This window comes from Cornus florida, unplaced genomic scaffold (genome assembly GCF_030987335.1).
Source record: "Cornus florida cultivar Cherokee Brave unplaced genomic scaffold, ASM3098733v1 CherokeeBrave_3.0.0_Hap2_Chr04, whole genome shotgun sequence".
Taxonomy (NCBI): domain Eukaryota; kingdom Viridiplantae; phylum Streptophyta; class Magnoliopsida; order Cornales; family Cornaceae; genus Cornus; species Cornus florida.
The window spans coordinates 70528123-70552919 of NW_026775574.1; the positions used below are offsets into that span (position 1 = coordinate 70528123).

Here is a 24797-nt window from a genome sequence, read left to right on the forward strand (position 1 = left end):
TTATGCCTTTCTTTTTGGGTTAGGCTTATTTAAATGGGTGGTTGTGATACCTCTCGGATCCGAGACACGGGTTGATCAGGCCCAAGCCCAAACCCAAGGGAATATAAAACAATTAATATTTTAAAACGAATACAGAATATAAAAAAAAAATTAAGAATTAAAATAAAAGCTGAATGAATTCTAAAAATAAAATCCTTTAAAATTAAAACTTAAAATAAAAAACCTCCAATATTTAGACAACTCGGAAATCCATCCATTGGACCCCTAATGCGAAAATCCAAATTGAAGTAAAAATAATTAAAAGAACATCCGAAATGAAACCATGGAAAGAAGTCCTACGTCGTCGTAAGAGTGAGTAATAGTCTCTGCTCAGCACGATCAGGTCTAAGTCTGGAACTGGCGAATACCTGAAAAATAGAAGTGGGTCAAGCCCACGAACAAGTTCTATCCTACTACAATTCAAGCAGAGACTCGATACGCATATACATCCTAAGCAATTCAATAATAGCTAATAGTTCATACATAAGTATATCCACAGTACAGGACTCTCACTGGACTATGGAGAGGGTCTCAACCTGAATAGAAGGCAACATACGAAAATGCATTCAAAGGTGGGCATGAGTACCTAGACCTAACAGGGTATACCTCAACTAACATAGCCAGCTACGCATCCTACTGCATATACACTCCCTAACCGACGACTTTGAGACTCAAGCTCATATCGCGGTATTATAAAAATATATTTAAAGTCTGATCATTTACATCCATAAGAAATCCAGTTAGTCATTCAGCTTATTCAGCCGCACAAACTACATATAAGTAGGATTTTATGTTAATAATCCGTTTCCTTATTCCGATATAGGTAGGACTTAGCAATTTGAGCTAAATCATCCCTAATATGCCATCATTCCATACCGGTGCATACAATCCAATCCATCCAGCAGTTGATAGCATAAATAATAAATGTAAGTATCAATTAATGCATGAATCCCACAATTGATAACAAAAATATGAAATGAAAGCATCAATTGTTCCATAAGTCCATCACAAGTATAACAAGAATATGTATATAACATGCTTGTTCTGTACTACCGATACATGATTCTCCAATGAGTTAAAAAATATAGAGAATAGGTGTAATACATTCGTTAATCCACTATAAGCATAATAATAATAATATCAGAATTAACATGCCCACTCAAAACCATTCCACAATATCCAGTAAGTTGATAAGACACAAGATTTTATAGTTATCAACTAAATTTCCATTAAGCATAACAGAGATTATAATAATTGGCATGCTATTTTTTATACCACTGCGACATAATTTAAACCATAAAATCCCTAAATCAATTGCTAATTTAAAAAAATGAGCATCTTGAATCATTCGCATCCAAGCCAAAATGCAACTTCCTGAAAAGTTTCCTATTACTTCCTACATTAGCTTCCTATGGTATATTATGTATTATCACGCCTCCTGAAACTTTAATAAAGGTTTAGACATTACTGAACACCCCCAGAATAACTCCTATTTCAACCTGGAACTTTAAGAATCCAACCCCAATAGCCCAGGTCTCACAAAGAAAAGAAAAAAAAAAACTGAAAAATCACGAAGGAGCCGGCTCCCTCAAAGAGGGAGCCACCTCCAAACAAGATGGAGCCGGCTCCAAGCAAGTTGGAGCCGGCCTTTTTGTGAAAGAGAGCATGCTCTCTTCAACTGAGAGCCGGCTCTACCTGTTTCGTCTCCGATGAATTCCATTGATTCCGTCCCTCTCTATTACAGTCTCTAATGGTTTTTATTAGACTTAACCAGAAAAGACTTATCCAACTCATTTATGCATTAATTAACAGCAATTTAAACAAGCAGATACACAGTCGAACACAAAGGCTAACAATTTACAATTCGTTTCAACACATATTGCTTTAATAAGAGTTAACATACATAATCAATTAATTCTTACGTTTAATGATCCTTGGAACTGCTTTAGGCATGTAAAGAACACGAGTAAAAGGGAAAGAGTTAGGATTAGAACTTGCCTTTAGGTCTCAATCCGAAACCTTACGTTGTTGTCTTCCTAAATTCTCCGATGAACATTCTGTTTTCCCTTTCTATTTTCTCCAAGACTTCTCTAAACGTCTTTCTGCCTTCACTATGTCGTGAATAGGGTTCTAAAACCCTAGGCAGACCCCTAATGACGTATTTATAAGCCACCCTTAGACCTAAACCTAAGTGTAATATAATACAGAGAACTAAGTCGGCTAAATTAATACGAAAAACCCTAAACTAATCCCATTGACGTATTTCACAATTTAACAATTATAATAAACCAATTAATACCTTATGTAATACCCCTAATTCTCAAAAGGATATAACTGAAATTTATTTATTTATTTTATGTGTATTTTAATTGATTATTTGATTTGTGTGCATTTAAATATGATTATCTTGCTATGTGTTTAATGGTTTTATTTGCTTAATTGATAATTGTGTCTGTTTAAATTAATTGTAATTATTTTTAATTTAATTATTGGTTAATTTAATTATTTGATTATAAGTGACTTAATTGACGTGCATTTTTGGTAGCTTATATAATTCATGTGTGTAGTTTTTATAGTTTAGGTTTAGGGTTTTATTTTCATGTAGTCGCCGACTTAAATTAGGTTTTAATTAAAGCTTATGAATATACGGTTATGATTTGACTTAAGGTTGGAACGCCTATATAGATATTCTTGTATACGTCTGCTAGGGTTAGAAAACCCTATTCACGTAATAGTGTCTTGAGAGGAAAAACAGAAAAGGTCCAGAGAGGAAAGCAGGGATGGTTTTGAGAGAAACATAGAGAGGCTCAAGGAGGAAGAAAAGGGGTTGCTTCTGGATGGAACCAAGAGCAACGGAGGTGTTGAACGGCAATCGGTAATCTGTCGGAAAATACAGAGACGGTGGTTTAGGTTTCAAAGCAAAAACCGAAGGCAAGTTTCATTCTATCTCCTTCCTGTAAACTTGTGTTCTGTGCATTCTATATAGTCTCCAGGGATTAATTCAACTTTAAAACTGATGGTTGATGCATGTTATATCGGACTGTAACTTGTTTACGTTTAAATAACTGAATTAGGTTTCTTGTATAAACTGTGTTGTTTTGATTTAAACTTTTGTCAATAAATTCAAAATAGAATTTGAGGAGTTTCTAGGACTGTTGGGACTTATATTGAACCTTAAGAACTTTAAGAAAATTTGGAACAGAGGATTGAACTTCGCCAGAAGCGAAGAAGAAGATAAACAGATAAAGCATAAACTATTTCGATCATGGTTTAAGCTTTTGTCAATTAATTCATACTGGAATTGGAGAGGTTTCTAGGATTGTTAGGACTTAATTTGAACCTTAAAAATCTTTAACAAAAGTGGGACAGAGGACTGAAACTTTGTCGGAAGGGAAGAAGGTAAGCAGAGGAAGTGGAGAAGGAAAAACGGAGGCTGGGTGAGTAGAGGTGGCTCCATTGAAGTGGAGCCAGCTCCACAAGGTGTTGAGGTGGCTCCAATGTGGGTGGAGCCAGCTCAACCTGAAATTAAAGGCGGCTCATCTTTTGTAATTGCCCAGAAATTATTTTCGGGTAATTTTCTGAGTCTAGGGGCTTAAATGGAATTTCTGAAAAATGTTGTGGGGTTTTAAATGTTTAAAACTAACTTGTTAAAGCCTTAAAATAGTTGGTTTATGCTAAGGTGCTAATCCTAAGGGGCATCATGAAACATAAACAAATAATAGGCTTATTGTCAAGGAAGGAAGGAGGAATGTGTAAATCGCTAATTTGTTTTAGCAACTTGAACGGACTGGTGTTAATTATTTCTGGGATGTTATATAAATGATATATATATAATTCAATGAAGGCCAGAAATGTTGGTTTAGGATGTGGTTATAGAAATCATGAACTTTAGGTACTAAATTGCGTGCTGTCAGGAGTTGAGGAAGTTTCCCTCGCTGGTTGTGTTTTAACCAAGTTAAAAATGTGCAGTTTAGGCTTCTGAGTGTCATTATACCATGCACAGGTTTTATAATTGGAGATTAAATGGACGTCATGGGATTTAAAGATTAATTTACATGCCGTCAAGGATTGAGAAGGTTTTAAATGCTAGTCTTCGTTTTATCAATGCGAATGAACCAGTAGGGAAGAATTGGTTAGGAATTCTAATATAATGTTACTCAGTTTATAATTCTGATAATCATTATACCATGCTATGGATGTTAATTGATGAACTGTTTAGTTTCAGTTTTATCAATTGTATGGATGTGGATAATATAAATTGTTTGTCATTACTTTAACAATTTATTTTGAGGATTTATGATTATAATCATATACTAGATGCATGATGGGATCTTAATAATATCTGTTTTTTATTATGCTGGTTTTTGGATATATTTGATGTTATAATGAATGTGCATTATTTATGAATCATTTGCATTATATGTACCGGTATGGGACGGTGACATATCAGGGATGGATTAGATCAAAAAGCTAAGTCCTACCCCTTCATACATACAGAATGGATTAACTAAAACAGTTAAATCCTACATGGATGTATGTCCTGTCAACTAAAACAGTTGAACGACATAATGGATATTTATTTTATCTTTTTGCACTAGGAATGAATTTATATATATACTCATGGTACTGTGATATGAGCCTGAGTCTTCTGATCACGGTTAGGGTGCGTATATCGCTTAGGATTGATAACCAGGCCTGATGATGTTTCCCTGATTGTTCTACTCGGGTTGAGATGGATTAGGTGGGCTGGTGAACGTCCTATAGTGTGTACTTATATATATATGGACTACTTTAGCTATTGTTGAGCTATCTAGGATGTATCTGCGTATCGGGTTTATGTATGGATTGTAGTAGTATGGAACTTACATGTGGGCCTGACCCACCCTTATTTTTCAGGTGTTCGACAGTACCACGCTTAGAGCTTGTTCGTTGTGATGCAGATACAGTCACTTACTCTTCCAACTAAATAGAATTTTCTTTTTTGATTTTAGTTTTGGATTTTATTTCTGTAAAGTTTTATCATTTGGGATTATTAGGGGTCTACTAGTTGGATTCTCGAGTTGTACGGATTTAAATGATTTAAATAATATTAATTTATTATTTAAAGTTTGAGGATTTTTATTTTAGAATTCTTTCAGCGTATTATTAATTTATTCTTATTTCAGTTTGTATTCCTGCTTGTTTATATATTGATTATTTGGTATCCCTCAGATCTGTACTCGGACTTGATCACCCGTGGCTCTAGAATCGAGGGGTATCACACCTTAACTAACACATATTACAATTAATTCAATTACTAAATTTTACTAAAGAAAACAATTAAATCAAATACATAAATAATTGAAATAAATTCTATTAAATAAAACAATTAAATCAAATAATTAAATAAAACAAATATTACAATTAACTTAATTAATTAACAACAATTAAAACCACCAAACAATTAGCCAACTAAACACATATAAACAATTAAACAATTAAAAAAAACGCACGTAAATAATTTAGTAAAATACCAGGACTATCATTTTTAAAATTAGGGGTATTACAGTGGTTGGTTTTTGAATTTAAATTAAAAGTTAGTTTTTTTTTTTAATTTGTCATATGGTTTTAGAATAAATGAGTGTGATAAATGTGTTTATGTGAAAACACTCTAAATGGATATGTCATTGTGTGCCTATATGTGGATGATATGCTATTAATGGGTAGTAATGATGTTATAATCAAAACTAGTAAAAATATGTTGACTAAAAATTTCGATACGAAAGATTTAGGCATAGCTAATGTCATACTAGGAATCAAGATTTCTAGAACATCAAATAGTCTAGTATTATCTCAATCTCACTATATTGAGAAAATATTAGACAAGTATAATAAAGAAGATAGTAGTCTTGTAAAGACTCCTGTTGATGTAAATCTTTATTTATCGAAAAATACTAGTCCTAACATATCACAACTTGAGTATTCTCGCATTATATGAAGCTTAATGTACTTGATGAATTGCACACGACCAGACATAACATACTCAAATAATAAATTGAGTAGATATACAGGTAATCTAGGAAATAACCATTGGACTGCAATAATCAGGGTTTTAAGGTATTTAAGATATACCATAAGTTATGGATTACATTATTCTAGATATCTAACAGTACTTGAAGGATACAGTGATGCTAATTGGATATCAGATACGAAGGATTCTAAATCCACAAGTGATTATGTCTTTACTATTGGAGGAGGTGCCATATCTTGGAAATCTTCAAAACAAACTTGTATTGCTAAATCCACTATGGAATCTGAATTTATTATTTTGGATAAGGCTGGTGAAGAAGCTGAGTGGCTTCGTAATTTCTTCGAAGATATTCCAAATTGGCCTAAACCTATGCCCGCTATATGTATACATTGCAATAGTCAATCAGTAATTGGAAGGGCACAGAGTAATATGTGTAACGGTAAGTCTTGACAAATACGTCGACGACATAATACCGTTAGACAATTGTTCTCAAGTGGGATAATCTCAATAGATTATATCAGGTCAAAAAATAATTTAGCAGATCCGTTTACAAAAGGTTTGACAAGAGAGCAAGTGTATAATTTATCGAGGGGAATGGGATTAAAGTCGAAAGCTAACGAGTCATCTTAATGGAAACCCAACCTAGTTGACTGGAGATCCCAAAATCTAGGTTCAAAGGAACAACAGAAATTCTGAATGGCTCACCAGAAGCACTGGGAAGATTTAATCTTCTACCCATTTCTATGGTGAGACAGTGCTACCTACAGCGATGAGTAGGATAAACTATAATTTTAATGACTCTTATAACTTGAAAATTTAAGTGGGGTATAGTAGGATACTCTTAATAAGAAGTCACCTATATGAGTGTGAGGATACCAGAAGGAATATGGGCCGGATATGATCTGCGGACATGGCATCGAGTCAAACAATTGAATTCAGCCCATACAGGAGCACCGCAGAATGGGCCGAACCCGGAAGATCCATCGAAGAAGGCTAAGCCCATTGGAAAGAAGGCCCAAACCTGATAGTCCAGCAGCATTTGTAATTACCTATAAAAAGGCAGTGAAGAGAGTGAAAGAGGGAAGAAGATTTTTTATTTTTTATTTTTTATAATTGAAAATGTAATGAGAGAGAAAAAATTATTTGCATCTTCAATTGGCGCCGTCTGTGGGAAACGATGAAGAACATTCATTCATGCTTGATCGATGTCATGTTAATTCAAACTGATCCGTGAAGATGAAGCAAGATTTCTAGAAATTAAGTCCAGATCGGAGAGATTGCAGTTTTTTCTGAAGGAATTCTTGATTACTGTTGGTTTAGACGTGTTTGCGTTGGAATTACGCAGCTGAGATTTGCTTGATCGCAGCTAGATCCGGTGAGTTAGAAGCTAGAAAAGCTCAGATATAGCGAACTGCGATCGCGATTCGGTGAATTTGAGTCCAGATCCAACGAGATTTGCATCAGTAAAGCTCAGATCTGATTAAAATCTTGTGATTTATGCCTTTGTTTCGATAACGCGAGAGCTCTAATCCGGTGGAGAATGTCCAGCAGATGAAGCTTGATGAGTTGATGAACATGATCGAAGTTCTCAGGAAAGAGAATGTAGAGCTGAAAACTAAAATGCAGCGCTAAGAAGCTCCGGTGATTCTGCAATCGCTTCCGGCGGGTGAGGAGGTTATACATCCTGTTGTCGCGCGTCAAGGTGAGGAGGAAGAAAACAATCTGACAAATCCTCGTCACGAGGAGGTTAAGCCGGATGATTTGCCGCCAAATCCTTGTCGTTTTGATGATCGAGAAGGCTCAATTCACTTAGATCCACGGCGAAAGTAGATCAGGCAGAACAAGGCAATGACTTTTAGTCCATATCAGGAGAGGTTCAACTGAGAAAAAGCTGTGGAGTTAGGACACCAGAAAACTACACTGATCTGGCAGAAGGAATACATGGAGGAAAGATCATCCGATTCGCTTTATCGACTTTCAATGGCTACATTAGACTACCAAAGCTCAGAAAGGAGATCTACGGATCAGAGAGTTGCTGCAAGGTTCCACAGAGAGAATGAGGCCCTTCGTTCAGCAGCTCGGACGGTTGACTTGCCATTTACCGATGAAATTCTGAATGCTCCGAGTCCGAGGAAATTCTGCATGCCAGTTTTCATCCTGTTTGACGGAACGACTGATCCGATCGATCATGTGTATCATATCCAATTGAAAATGGCACTGAACACGAAGAACAACTCCTTAATGTGCAAATGTTTCCCAACAAGCTTGGCTGGACCATAGCTTAATTGGTTCAAAAACTTACCGAGGGGATCGATTGATAGTTTCCGAAGCCTTTGCGATCGGTTCATCAGCCAGTACTATGGGAATAAATGCCCGGTAAAAGATGTCTCCAGTCTGTTCACGATGCGGTAGCATGAAGATGAACGCCTCCAAACCTTTCTTACCAGATTCAATTTAACCAAGAGCATGGTGATCGAGTGCCATCCATCTACGGCGGTTCAAGCATTCAAGCTGGCCATGATTCGTGGGACTTCGTTCCACACAAGTCTAGTGGTGAACACGCCGCAGACCATGGACGAGCTAAACGAAAAAGCTGATGGATTTGTCCGTTTGGAAGAGGAAGAGGCAGCCAATGCAAGGAAAACGTCAATTATTTCAACGGAGGAAAAGTCCAAAGCCAAGATCAGGCAAAAACCAGCTCCATCGCAGCGTCAGATCCCTTGGACAGCAGAAAAAAGGCCCAGGGAAGAGGAATTGGTCACTCCATTGAAAGTAACCCTAGCAAGACTGTACCAAGAAAACAAAGATAAGTTCCGACCTCCTTTACCTATTAGACAACCCCTGGAGCAGAGAGATAAGTCTAAGCATTGCGCTTTCCATTTTGATTTTGGCCATCAGACTAACGAATGTAGGAACTTAAGGAGGCAGGTGGAGATGTTGATAACCAGAGGAGAGCTCGCAAGTTATATTTAAGGCCCAGCGGTAGAGCAGAGCCGACCGAAGGAGTAAGTGAAGAGAAATCAGAAGCTGAAATCCCACAACTCGCAACCAGTTCGAATAATCAATGCAATTCATGGCCGGCCTGAACATGATGAGTCAGATGAACTGCTTCGAACACGGCTCCGCCAGGCGCAGATAAAGAGGAGGATAGGCAGTGTAAACACTCTGCACCAACAGATCGCATCAACACAAATAAAGTTTGACAGAATAGATCTATTGCGTGTTCAGATCCCTCATGAGGACCCGTTAGTCGTCAGTTTGACAGTGGCCAAATGTTTGGTTCGCAGAGTTCTGATTGATCTTGGAAGTAGTGCAAACGTCATGCCGAAGGACACATTTGATCAGCTTGAGATCAAGCCAGACCGGCTCAAGCCCACTAGGAATCCTTTGCTAGGGTTTGATGGAAAACGAGTGGAGCCCATCGGTACAGTGGAAGTAGTAGTGCATGCTGTAGAGAGGGTTCTGATAGAGAGTTTTGTCGTTGTCGAGATTCATTCCTCTTACAACCTTCTAATGGGCAAAGGGTGGATCCACAGAGTTTAAGGTGTTCCTTCCACTCTGCACCAAGTAATGAGATGCCTGGGGCCAGACAGAACCAAGGTGATTGACATTCATGGGGACCAGGTTGCAGCTAAGGAATGTTATTCAGTAACGCTGAAGTATGCTGGAAAAGGGAAAGCACCCATCCGTTCGGCAAGCCCGAGATAGCAATTACAGGAGCCTCCCCCCAAGCAGAATGGGGAGGAAGAGCCAATGGACTTGACCGAAGAACCCCTAGTTGATGTACAGATCGATCAATTCCGACCAGAACGAACAACCGGAGTGGGGGTACGACTTGCTGAGGAGGAGAAATAGGAGTTGGTTGATTTCTTGTCTCAGAACGCCGATGTATTTGCATGGAGCCACCTAGACATGCTTGGAATCAATCCTTCCGTATCCTGTCACGCCGATGTATTCTATCCTGACTGATTGTCAAACATTGTTATTGTGCAGAAGAAGAATGGGAAATGGTGAGTGTGCATTGATTTCACCAATTTGAATGAAGCCTGTCCGAAGGATAGCTTTCCGCTGCCAAAAATTGATCAAATGGTGGATGCTACTACTGGGTATGAGCACTTAACCTTTTTAGATACTTATTCAGGTTATAATCAGATCCCCATGGACTCTGCTGATGAAGAGAAAACTTCTTTTGTTATCGAGCGTGGGACTTATTGCTACAAAGTTATGCCGTTCGGACTGAAGAACGCCGGAGCAGCTTACCAAAGGCTTATTAGCAAAATTTTCAAGGGTCAAATAGGGAAGACCGTGGAAGCTTACATTGATGACATGGTAATAAAAAGTAAGAAGAAAGTTGACCATCTAAAACATCTACAAGACGTATTTGATGTGTTGAAACAATATGGAATGAAGCTTAATCCAACCAAGTGCTCATTCTGGTCAATTCCTAGGACACTTGGTTAATCATAGAGGCATAGAAGCTAGCCTTGCCCAAGCAGAAGCTCTGACTAAGAATGCCGAGCTGAAGACAATCAAAGAAGTGCAAACACTTACGGGACGGATCGCTGCATTGAGCCGGTTCATTTTCAAATTATTAGATCGCTGCAAACCATTTTTTGACACAATACGAAGCCATGGGAGACAAGTTTGGGGGGATGAACAGCGCCGAGCATTAACTGGTTTGAAAGAATATATGCAGAACCTTTCGGTCCTGTTAGCTCCGGAACCAGGAGAGAAGCTATTTTTATACCTCGGGGTATCCAGCATCGCGACAAGTGGCGTTTTGATCCGTTGTAAAGAGGGGAAGCAATATCCAGTGTTTTATGTTAGCAAAACGATGACTGAGGCCGAACGACGTTATTCAAAGGCCGAGCGGGTGATACTCTCGCTAGTACATGCGAAAAGAAAACTCAGGCATTATTTTGAATCTCATCCTATCATCGTTCTAACCACTTTCCTTATCAGAATAATCCTGCACAAGCCAGACCTCTTAGGGAGGATGACGAAGTGGGCCATAGAGTTAAGCTCATTTAACATAACATATGAACCCAGAATGGTAGTCAAAGGGCAAGCAGTGGCAGATTTTTTACTAGAATGTGATTCAGAAGACATGGAGGAAGACCTTCGTGGTTGCTTGTGGAAACTCTTTGTCGATGGATCCTCAAATCAGATGGGGGCAGGCATTGGAGTCAAACTGCAGACACCAGAAGGCACGTCCCTAAGTCAAGCACTCCGGCTTGAATTCAGAGCCACCAACAATGAAGCGGAGTATGAGGCACTGCTGGCAGGACTTAAGCTCGCCAAAGAGCTAAAGGTCAGGAATTTGACTGTCTTTAGTGATTCGCAGTTAATTGTTCGGCAGGTGAATGACGAATATGAAACCAAGGATGAAACGATGGAAGTATATCATTCTGCTGTTATGCGGGAAGCCAAAAACTTTGAAAAAATTGAATTCATCCAAATACCGTGAGAGCATAACGAAATTGCCGATCGGCTAGCATGTAGCGCCTCGGGTTCTGGAGAAACATTGGCAAGGGTGATTCCAGTAGGAATACTGAACCAGCCATCCATTTTTGAAGAACCTTCGGGCCCAGATCCTTGGCAAGTGAATGTTATTCCATATAAGCCAAGTTGGATTGATCCGATCACAACTTACATTCGGGATGGTACTCTGCCTGAGCAAAGAGATGAGGCTAGGAAAATCAAATCGAACGCTGCAAAGTACGCCATAGTGTATAACCAGTTATGCAGGAGGTCTTTTTCTGGGTCGTACTTAAAGTGCGTCACCCCCACAGAGGCTCGGCAGATACTGCGAGCTATTCATGAAGGTGTGTGTGGAAATCATTCAAGGGAAAGATCTTTAGCGCACAAAGCAATGACGTAAGGGTACTTCTGGCCGAACATGTCACGAGATGCGGAAGAATTCTCCAGAGGGTGCGATAAGTGCCAAAGGTTCGGACCATTGATCCACCAAACACCTGAGGACTTGTATGTAATGGCCACACCATGGCCTTCCGCACAATGGGGGATGGATGTGGTTGCTCTTCTGCTAACTGCAAGAGCTCAAAACAAGTATGTATTGTTGGCAACAGATTACTTTACCTAATTAGTAGAAGCAGAGCCATATTCGAGCGTAACGCAAACTCATGTAAGACGCTTCATCTGGAGTAATATTATTTACCGTTTTGGTGTCCCGAGGTCAATCGTTATGGATAATGGGACTAATCTCGACAGCAAGCAAGTCAGAGAATTGCTGGAAGAATATGGAATCAACCAAAAATTGGCAACAGTAAGTCATCCCCAGGCCAATGGACAAGCAGAAATTGCGAATAGAACAATTTTCGCTTGTATCAAGAAGAAGCTGGAAGACCATAAAGGTAAGTGGTTGGACGAACTCCCGAACGTCCTATGGGCTTACAGAACGACCCCTAGACGGCCGATCAGGGAAAGCCCATTCGCTATGTCATACGGAACCGAGGCAGTCATACCGGTTGAATATTTGGTTCCGACTGTCCGAAGCTTAGTATGGAATCAGGAACAGAATGACAAAATGCTGAGATTTAACCTTGATATGTCAGAAGAAAAGAGAGATGTTGCGGCAATAAGGCTTACATCCTATCAGCAGACACTGGCTAGCAGCCACAACAAAAGGGTGAAGCACAGAGATTTCGCAGTTGGCGATCTGGTTCTGAAAAAGAAGGTAGGAATGGTGAAAAAGATGATGTCACCTTGGGAAGGATCATACAGAATTGCAGAGGTCATAGGGAAGGGGGCATATGTACTAGAGACCATAGCCGGAAGATTGGTTAACAAGCCATGGAATGATACATCTTTAAAAATGTATTATATGTAGAAAGTTTAAAGTTCTAATTCTGGCATTACTCATTTTCAGTTGTACAAAATTCTAAAATTTATAAAAAGCTATCTTTTTCTAAAAAGTTGAGTTTATGGAAACAACAAAGTAAGTGGCAGCTGGCACTATGAGCCGAACGCCAAAAACTTGCCAAAAAATAAAATAAAAGAGTGAAAGTGGCAAGTGGCATTCTAGCCGAGCGCCAACCACTCAGCAAAGTAAGTGACAGCTGGCACTATGAGCCGAACGCCAAAAATTTGCACAAAAAAAATAAAATAAAATAAAATAAAAGAGTGAAAGTGGCAAGTGGCATTTTAGCTGAGCGTCAACCATTCAGCAAAGTAAGTGGCAGCTGGCACTATGAGCCGAACGCCAAAAAAATATATATATAAAAGAGTAAAAGTAGCAAGTGGCATTCTAGCGGAGCGCCAACCACTCAGCAAAGTAAGTGGTAGCTGGTACTATAAGCCGAACGCCAAAAACTTGCACAAAAAAAAAATAAAAGAGTGAAAGTGGCAAGTGGCATTCTAGCCGAGCGCCAACCACTCAGCAAAGTAAATGGCAGCTGGCACTATGAGCCGAACGCCAAAAATTTGCACCAGAAAAAAAAAATTTGTTATGTGGTAAAGTGGCACACGAGCCGAATGCCAGCCACTGACATACAGAGAAGAACCAGATCAGATAACATTAAATCGTTAAGTCAAGGGATTTATGGCAAGAGTTCAATCAAAAGTCAGCCATCTCATTAATAATGAAGTTTCAGAGTTACAAAAAATGAGGTATACAGATGACAAAAATGCAAAAGGAATGAGGTCAGTACATCAGAAAGGTTCTAACTAGAAGCATTTGTCCTGTCAACTTCTTGATGGTGCTGAACGGTCCCTTTATCACTGTTGGCATTACCGTCCTCACAGGGAGGAGAATCGAGCTAAATGACAGAATCATTCTGCTGAGTTCTATCCTTAATAACATTGGAAGAATCATTTTGCCGAGGGTCATCCTCAGCAGCAGTGACGGATGGAGTCACAGTGGACAGAGGAAGAACATCCAGAGGTTGAGCAGCAGAAGTAGTAGGAATGATCCTGGAAGAGGCGATCTCTTGGCATTCATCAAATATGCCCTCAGCAGGGGTGGAATCTGGGTCGGCATAAACACCCGGAGGATCAATCTCCAGCTCTCTGTCAACCTCATCAGGGGTAGAACCGGTCTGACCTTCATCTGGAACACGATCGATATAACCCTCTCGGAACCCCTAAGCATATCTGAGGGCCCCAACCCTGGAAAACCGAGCGTGCAGAGCTAGCATACCACCATTTACCTTACTGATGGTGTTGAGTAAAGCATTACGCTCGTCTAGAGCCTTTTTCTCAAAGGCCATCCGAGCGGATTGCTCATCACTCAGAAGGCGTAGAAGTTCTTTCTTCTCAGCCTTAACAGATTCTCGCTCGGTATGCCAGACACTCTTCTCAAGTTTCAGAGCGTTCTTTTCGTCCTGAAGAGAGTCCATCTCCTTTTTCAGAGCGTCCCTCTCCTTCTCAACTTTGTTGAGCTGAACCATCAGCCCGGTATTCTGAGTACCTAAAGCATCGTTCTCCTTGTTAGTTGCACCAAGGTTGTCAGAGAGTATACGAACTTTGGCATTTACCAGCTCAACCTGTTTCTGCATAGCCATCATCCCGTACAGAGTTTATAGTGATATACATGATAACTGATTAAGCCGAGCAGATGGTTAGAAGAAATCAAATGTAAAGACTATGTAAAGATTCATTGACTGAAGGACAGAAGTTACGTCCATGGCAGATAAGAGGAATCGGCTGAACACTTTTTTCTGAGACAGACCCTTGGCTACCTTAATATCCTTAGGAGTCCACATGCTCCTGTAGTATGCCAAAGCGGTCTGACCGTCCTTGAACATGGTCTCGTCCGGCTTTACAGACGATTCGTCCGTTCGAATAAAGCGAGGGTTCCATGGTGCCGTTACAGAGGCAGAGGCATTGACAGAGATAGGCCCAGAGAGGGTAGGAGGCCTAGTCAAAGGGTGCACGGACACACTCGGCCCAGAAGGCTTAACCCTCTGTGACAGAGGAATGTCATCAAGGCTGAGAGCACTATCAGGCTGATTCCTTTTTCCACTCGCCTTTTCCCGAGCTGTAGCAGTAACAAAGCTGGGAAGGTTGCTGACAGAAGGGGTCACGTTCGGATTGACAGTCTTAGTGTTGGAGATCGGGTCGGTAGCCGTCACGTTTGGATCGGTGGAAGGAGTGGTATCAGAAATAGCGGTAGAGGAAGATACTGAAACTGGAGAAGAAGTTGCTGCAAGGGCAACAACGGTCCTGGGGGCAGCTTTCTTCTTACCGAAGGAAGGGATCTGGAGCTGACTCATTGTCTTGCCAAGGGCTAAAAGAGTAAGAAGGTTGTCTAAGGTAAGGAGATCCGAGCAAGAGGGAATGTTAGTTAGAACGTACTTCTTCAAATAGTTATCCCTATCCCTGCAAACACCGTAGCTCAAATCATCACAAGGAATGCCTAAGGAATGGCATAAGAAAGTACAAAAGCGAGGAACGTAAATCTCGCAAGGACAGTCACTCTTATGGGTTTTGTATTTTTTATATGAAGAGACAAAGCACTATCCAAAAGCGCTCGGGATAGGGAAGTCCTCTGCGGCTGGAGAAAACCAGGCTCCCCTAATCCTAATTATATTTTTCCTCCAACCCTTCTCAGATTTGATTTTATCTTTGCAGATGGACCTCTTCTCAATTGGGTAGAAGTGGTAAAACGGTTCATCAGTTCGGATTTTGCTAACCTTGTAACAGAGGAAAAGATCTACGAGGTCCAGATCTAGACTTCTATCACGGTTCAGAAGCAACATAACAGATAAAACCCTAAGGAAATTTGGGTTTACTTGCAAAGGGGAAAGTTTCAGCTTATTAAAAACATAGTTAAAGAAGGGATGCAGAGGGAACCTAATGAGGTTAAGATGAAGGTGGGAAAATAGAACCTCGCCGGGAAGAAGGCCAGCACCAGTTCTAATATCCACCTCTTTAGGGCAATTTCTAATTTGTATATCGTCAGGAAGATGAAGTCTCATGCGAAGAACATCTAGATCTATAGTCATGGTTAGAATGCATGAAGATTTTAAGGGAGAAAAAGAGGTTTTCTGAAAGAGAAAGGCAAACAAAACTAACCTCAGAGAGTGAAAACGTCAAAGAGTACTGCAAGGTCGCTGGAAAAAGGAGCTTTTGCAAGAGATCGCCGAAGAAGATTTAATTCGGAAGAGACAGTAAATAAGATTGACGTAACATCCTTGAGGCTTATAAAGACAAGGTGGGCCTGAAGACCAAGGATTCGGGAAACCGAGGAGTTTTTTTGAATCTCGGAGCATCGATTCCCGACTCCAAACGTCCATTTTCCCAAGTGATATTCTCGAGCCGATAAGTCATGATTAGCAGCCTCTAATAATTACTCCCTAATTAATCAGGGAGTAATTATGGGGGCAGTTGAGGATACCAGAAGGAATATGTGATACCCCTCGGATCCGAGACACGGGTTGATCAGGCCCAAGCCCGAGCCCGAGGGAATGTCAATCAATTAATATTTTATAATGAACACAGAATACAAAATGAATTAAGAAATGAAATTAAAGCTGAAAGAAACTAAAAATAGAATCTGCAAAATATTATAATTATTAAAATCCATCAAACCCAAACTCCAAAACTCCATCAGTTTACAACTCGGGAATCCATCTCTAGTGGACCCCTATTAAACATCCAAACGGAAGATAAAACAACTGTAATAAACATCCAGAAATAAAACTATGGAGAGAATCCTACATCGTTGGAAGAGTGAATAGAGACCTCTACTCAGCACGAACACGTCTAAGCCTGGAACTGTCGTGTACCTAAAAAATAGAAGTGGGTCAGGCCTACGCGCAAGTTCTATACTACTACAATCCAAACAGAGGCCCGATACGCATGTACACCCTAAACAATTCAACAATAGCTAATAGTCCGTAAATATATATATATAGTCACACTAAAGGACTCTCACTGGATTACAGGCCGGTCTCAACCTGGATAGAGGTAACATGCTAAAACGCACACGAAGTGGGCATATGTACCTATACTTAAACAGGGTACACCTCTAACCATCGTATCCAGCTATGCATCCCAATGCATATACGCTCCCTAACCGTCGATCCTGAGACTCAAGCTCATATCGAGGTACCATAACAATATATTTAAAATCCATCCTGAATCCTAGTAGTGCTGCTCAACTAGTCGTTGCCATGACACTACAATTAATAGGACTTAACCTTTAGTTAATCCAATTCTTAATCCAGAGTAGGTAGGTTTTGGTATTTTTGAAACCAAACCATCCCCAGCATACCACCGTCCCATACCGGTGTATACTATCCAATCATCCAGCAGTTGATAACATCAACAATTAAAGTAAACATCAGCTAAATCCATATTTCCATTACTGATACTAACAGGCATAGTGTAAGCATCAATAAAAAGAATCAGATATATACATAAACAGATTCAGTTTTATATCCAACACTGATACTGACAGACATAATGTAAGTATCAAGAATTACAGTTACTGTATAAACACAAACTTACTCAGTTTAGATTGTTTCATTCAATCAGATATAATGATAAGATTATTTCAAATTATCATTCAATACTCAGTAGTAGATATTACAGACATTTAAAGTAACCATTAACAAAGTCCATTCCTCCAACAGTTGATACTAATAGTATTAATGCAAGTATCAAGACAGAATTACAGCATGTATATATACATGCTTAATCCATGGTATTTCCCATAATCCAGTAGTGCTAAGTTGTCTGAATCTTAATATTATTGAGTACTAACTCTTCCAAAACAGATGTAATTCAGCAACTGATCATGATACATGGTGAAACATGTTCCAGTTATATTGTTCATTCTAGAAAAATTACTAACACAACTGCTTAAGCAATTTAAATCTTCTAGCTCTAAGCAGTACGTTAATTTGTTTAAACTATCCACTGTCCAAGCTACCTAGGTATTTAGTTTATTAATACACCTCTTGGAACCTTAACACAGCCATGAGCCTCATTTAAATCTTCCACACTCAGACCTAAACTCATCCAAAAATCCCAGAAATCACTTTGCTGCATGAAAAACTTACAGAGAACGAAAAGAAAACAAAATTCACCAAAGGAGATGTCTCCCAAAATGTGGAGCCGCCTCCTTTAAACCTTGGAGCCGGCTCCATATTTTGGGAGCCGCCTTTAAACACAAAGGAGCCGGCTCTCTCCAAGGGAGAGCCGGCTCTCTCCCTCTCTGCTTCGTCTTTTCATATTCCCTCTTCTTCAGACACCTTCTGCAACTGCTCTGCCCTATGCTATGGTTTCCAGAAGTCTTAATCTCAATCCCAGTAGATTCCCAGTCCATGTTTAAGTCTTTAATACAACCCACACATAAGTTTAAACAGAGAATTAAACAAGCAAAAATCACGTGATAACAGTTTAAGCAGGCATGCAACCATACAGTTTTAATTCAAGTTCTAGCATAAACAGATAACGTTTTAGTAATTCAATCAACCCTAGAATTATTTAGGAATGCAAAGAACACGAAGCCTAAGGGAGAGAGTAAGGATAGAACTTGCCTTTGAGATCTTTGTTCAAAATCTCTACGCCGTCTTCTAAGACCTCCGGCGAACACAATTGTTGTAAACCTCCTCTGTTTCTCTCTCTGCTACTTCCACAGACGTGTGCTGGTTTTCCTTTCTTTGTGTTTTTTTTATTTATTTGTTTGTATGTAAAACCCTAGGTAGCCTTATTACGTCTATTTATAAGGTTACACAAAACCTAAAGCTCACTGAAGCCCTAATGTGAAACCTATTCGGCTCATAACACCATCTAAGTGAAAAACATGTCGGTTACTTACCACCAATCCTACAGTAACGTGAATTTAGGAAAACACTTTAATTTATTTTAATTACCAATTAACCAAAAACTAAATAAAACAATAATCAAAGAATTTACAGAACACAATTAAACCAATTAAACATTAAATAAAACAATTAATGAAAAGAAAACAACTAATTACACTTAAACCAATTAAAACATTAAATAAAACAATTAATGAAAAGAAAACAATTAAACAAAATACCGAGACTATCCTTTTGAAAATTAGGGGTATTACAGAATATGAGCCGAATATGATCTGCGGACATGGCATCGGGTCAAACAATTGAATTCAGCCCATACAGGAGCACCGCATAATGGGTCGAGCCCGGTGGATCCATCGAAGAAGGCCAAGCCCATTGGAAAGAAGGTCCAAAACTGATAGTCCAGAAGCACTTGTAATTGCCTATAAAAAGGCAGTGAAGAGAGTGAAAGAGGGAAGAAGATTTTTTTTTTTTTTTTTTTTTAATTGAAAATGTAATGAGAGAGAGAAAATTCTTTGCATTTTCAGAGTGTGAAGTGGGGCCGCTTCTATGAGAACTTTTAAGGCTAAGTTTTCTAGAGCGCTCATGAAATACCAGGAGTTGTTCATGGCTATATGAACACAACCGTGAGAACCGACTTTGTGTGAAAAGGCACTGTGTTTTTGCTAGTGTCTTGGTTTACACCAACGGCTGAACAATTTAAGATATCATGTTCACTGGTTAGCCAGTAAATCTGATAATAATACACTAGGGAAGGTTCAAGGCCAAAAATTACCTATCCCGATACAGTAACTTTCCAATAGTACTCTCTCTAGTGTCTGTATCTTCTTCATTTGCATTTTACGCAAATTTTCATTCACGTGGGGGATTGTTGGAAACGGGGGCATTAAAAACATAAACTTTTGATAAGATTTGGAATAAATTCCGTTAAGAATTTTTTGCGGAGCTCTAGACGAGCACGTTTCTCTCCACAAGGAGATGACCGTGGTATATCTACTTTCTAAAATCCGTTTCCGGGTGAATGAGAAATTAGTTTCAAAGTGTAGTGTTTTGATAAGCCTAAATGGGTATGCAAAATGTGGGAAGTGTTTGTCCCACTTGAAGAAAAAAAAATTATGGAAACTAAATGAAATTTAAATAAGCCAAATTTGGGATTTGGGCTTGGGCTCGGGCTTGGGCCTAATTGTAAAGTCCGATTATTCTTTTTACTAAATGAAATTTTGGATTATGCTTTTATTTTTGGGCTAGGCTTATTTAAATGGGTGGTTGGTTTTTTAATTTAAATTAAAAGTTAGTTTTTTTTTTTTTTTTTTTTTAAAGGGTTACAGTTAGTTTTTTTTTTAAAGGATTGAATCTATTTTTAAAGGATTGCATCTATTTCCAAAGGGTTGCATTTATTTTCCAAAGAGTTGCATCTGTTTCTAAAGGGTTGCAACTTGTGATGAACTAACATGACCCATGGTTGCACCCATACCCGAAAAAGCACTTTGCTTCCTATAAATACCCCCCGTTGGGGTCATTTGCAATCATACCAAAATTCAGATAATTCTTCTCTTCTTTTGAATTTTCTTCTTCCTCCTTTTATCTTTAAGTCTGTGGGTTCGAGCCTTAGTATTTGGGTTCGATCCTTAGTCAGTCACTCTGAGTCCGAGTTCGAGTCAGAGAGAACTACACCGAGTCGGTTCGCCTATTCCTTTGGTTTGCAATGCTACTACTGAAGGAATACAAGTCGTTGTATCCTGGGAGATAGACGTCACTGAGTCCGTTAGCACCATAGCAGGGTGAATCTGTCTTAAGGACATAGAATTAAATTATAGCCTCGACTTTAATCAGGTTCATTTATTTTATAGTTTTGTTAGATTATATTAAACTATATATTATTAGAAATTTTATATATATATATATATATATATATATATATATATATATATATATATAGTATAATTAGACCATATTTTGGTTTACACTTTCTTATCCAAACTCGCAACGTTTTCGTTGCAACTCGGACCATCCTGCTTACCCAAACTGGCTCACTCAGACGCCTTTCAGGCAGGACGCTTGGCGTGATACCGAATGAATGATTGGGTCTGAGTCTAATACCAACTGTAACAGGTGGTCGCTTACCCATTTATTCAATAGTTCAAGCTATTGGATAGTGCTGCATACTCACTCTATTTATATCCAATTATTTTTCCATCCAGATCGTGGAACAAATGACCCTTGTTATACTAACCGTTAACATCTACTTGAGTGATTGAGTATAAATAGAATGTGTTATCGGGAGAATTTTGTTACAGTTGAGGGTACTGAATCAAATCAAAACAACAAAAAGAAATGTGCTACTACGTTTGTAAAACTCAAACATGCAATTTCTTGGCATGGTGTAATTCTATTCATGGGGCCGTTGAGGAGTATCCACACGTGCATCTAACAAGTGAAATGAGAATTACATGAGTCATGTGAATACAACCTTTGTCAAAGGCTAATTAGTCTTCTTCAAGAACTTGTATAGTATCGTAAATTGAATTAATGAGAGTCTGACATGTGGGGTTAACACAAATTTATGAAGTGCACACCACATGCTTTAGTAACGAAAAGGCTTCAAACAATCACTTTTACAAAAAAAACAATAATAATAAGAATAATAAAATACTACTCCCGTTTCAAAATAATTAAATACTTTATGAACAGAGGAAGTAAATAAATAAATTATATTAACTAACTCGGTTTATTTTGAATTATATATATATACACACACACAATTCTAAAAGTGAAAACTAATTTCTCTATTTCTTAACTTTTAAATTTTTTTTAATAAAGAATCTAATAACATCTCATTAAATCATTCATACCTCAATAAAAGTACATAATAATCCATACATTTTAAGACACATAATGATTCACACATTTTCGAAAAATTTTAATTCCCCAAAACTTATTTAATTCCCACAAATTTCAGATCCCTAATCCACAAAATATTCTAATAGTGTAAGCTCATTTCTCTATTTCTTAACATTTTTTATTTTATTTTTAATAAAAAGTCTCATTAAATCACATTGACCTCCGTTTGAAAAGTAGGGATCTATTACCGCTAAGCCACTCGTAATGATCAATACATTTTAAAGCACATCATGATTCACAGATTTATGCAAATTTTAATTCTCCAAACTTATTTAATTACCAAAAATTTTAGATCCCTAATCCAAAAAATAATATTAATAAATAATTCCATCCCACCATTTAAAAAGCAACCCATTCCTTCCCAATAAATTAAAAAGGAATATTTTAACAGCGTATTTAAAAACTTTATATTAAATGTGTGGGTTACAAGAAGTTGAATAGCCTAACATTTTTTTATTAATGTTCAACGATTACTCTGTAGTCTGTATACCCCTTGGATTAAGCAGTTACGGAATGCAAAGGTAATAGGCAGAATGAGAGTAAAAATTGCTTAATATAGACAGACAAATAGAAGCACAAGTGATATGAACTTAAAAAGGTCCCATTTGGCAAGCATTTTGTTTTTGTTTTTTTGATTGTTACAATGTCAATTTTGGCAACAAAAGTATGTGTTTTATTTTATCTAGCGCTAAAACACTTCATGAACAGTGGCTCAAAACCAAAACACCAAAAAATTATATTTTCTTGTTTTGAGAATTGTTCATGTCCCAAAATCATGTTTTGCATGTTTACTTCCATTATTTTGTTAAATGTATATTTGTATACTTTCATTATTTTGTATCTTGCTCTGTTAATCCCATATATTATAATTTCATAATTCTCAATTTGTTTATGATCTATACATTTTTATTTGTTGTGGTGGAGGAATGAGATTAAGTTTGAATTGAATATTTTTTAAATGTTGAATGTTTATTATGCAATATTTCTTTTGGATATTTATGTGCTCAAATTCATTTAAGAGTTGGAAGTAAATTTTTTTTTTTTTCCTTTTTAGGCGACCGGTAATGCTTGTATAAGAGATGAAGTAAATCAATATCAATGAAATATGGGTGGCAATTCGTATTCATAGGTCAAATGCCGTGTCGATATGAGGGTATTCTATAAAACAATTTAATTCGAACACGACTCATATAATAATCATGTTAGGAACCCTCAACACCAACCCAACTTATTTATTAAACAGGTTACACGGGTAACTCTTTTAATGACCTGTTTAATAAAATTAAATATTTTATTATTTAAATTATTAATAATACTTAATAAAATGTTAAATACTATAAAAATATAAGTTTCAATCCAACTAAATTACTAAATAATCTCTAATTTACAAAAGAATAAATTATAAGATACAAGTTTAGATAGTTATTTTTGAACTTAAATAGAAATTTGCTTATGACACGTATAGTTAAATGGTATAACGGATTACACTAGTTGAACCCCTCAATCTAAACACGATACGATTATCTAAATGGGTTAATCGTGTCAACCCGTTTATGACCCGAAACTATTTAAGGTCAACCCAAACCTATTTAACTCGTGTCGTTTTCGAGTTGTGTTGGCAGGTCGTGTCAAACTTTGCCACCTCAATGAATCATAAGCATGTTTTAAATGAGGCCTGAAACAAAGCCTAAGCCCAAGTCCATCTTATTGGAGACTCTAAAATCTGACCCAAGTTTTGTTGGGCGCAATCCACCAAAATAGATATGAGTTGGTCACATAAGTAGCCCAACATTTTTGTCCATCATCTTTAAGCCCATTTCACGCTCTCACCATCCCATTTTGCACACACGCACACGCACACCGCACACGCACACGCACACGCACACACTGTCCCTCTCTAACCCTCAATCTTCAGGTACGTCTCTCTCTCACTCAACTATTGATTGTGATCTCTACAAAGAGTTCTGTGACTGTGCAAGTTATACTCAGTTAATTTGATTTAATTCTCTGATTAAACCCTATCATGGTCAATTCTTTGATGCGTGCAAGACATTGCAAGTCTACCTTCTTATTAGTTGATCACATGGGCGTTTTTTCTTTCAACATGTCATTCAATGGTTCTACTATTTTGTGGGTTTTTGCTGTTTTGCTTGTATGAACATTTGTCTAATTATCTGTATTGTGGAAGGATTCTTTTCTACGGAACTTTGTAACAATAGAAGCATTATTTGGTAGTAACATAACATACCCCAACCCTAGATCATTCTAGGTTACATAATACAAGCAAATTACGAAAATTAAAAAAATAGAAACTGTATCGATCTTATAACCCAAAATGGACTTCATAGAAATGAAGCATACACAAATCAGAAACCCCAACCCTAACCTGAATATAAATACAGAGAAACAAAAGTACATATGTATTGATACAAAAAAGTTCAAGTACATGTGTATTGATATAAAAAAGTTCGAATCTTTCACTATATATATTGCAATTTGAGCTGGGATTGACCGAAAGCGCGAACTCATCTCCTATTCGATTCGAGATATAGGGTTTTCTATTTGGTTCACTGGTCATCCCTTTATACATCTGTATCAATTGAAACATCATGGGATGCATATATAACTAATTAACTATATATGTGTACACAAACACACACACACACACACACACTAGTATAGGTTCATGTGCAATGCACTTGAATAGTCTCTTTTTTATATTTTTTATAAAAATTATTTTTCAAGGTTCTTATTAGACAAATATGATATTAAAAAGTAAACTAAAAAAGAAAATATACTCTGTGATAGGTTCCACTACTGCCAAGTGGCATGTTCACTAAATTCGTAATTCGTATAATCTTGTCCTTAGCTTTCATATTCTACTCCATTCTTCACAAAACATAAATATGCAGTGGATACCCATGAATAAAAAAATATAAGATAAGCAATAAATTATTATATTTGCATGAAAATTCAACTTTCAATGAGAAAAAAATAAACTAAATCTAGACAAATACTCTTCTGAACAAATTCACTATATTAAAGAATGGGATCAT

At 37.8% G+C, this 24797-nt stretch overlaps 1 protein-coding gene across 1 annotated transcript; it reads left to right on the forward strand.

Moving 5' to 3' along the window:
- The first annotated feature begins 8515 nt into the window (after positions 1-8515).
- Positions 8516-9592, forward strand: LOC132305090 (uncharacterized). The gene is made up of 2 exons (XM_059802773.1): positions 8516-9011; positions 9102-9592. The coding sequence occupies exons 1-2, from the start codon at positions 8516-8518 to the stop codon at positions 9590-9592; spliced, it is 987 nt and encodes a 328-aa protein (XP_059658756.1).
- Positions 9593-24797: the final 15205 nt, after the last annotated feature.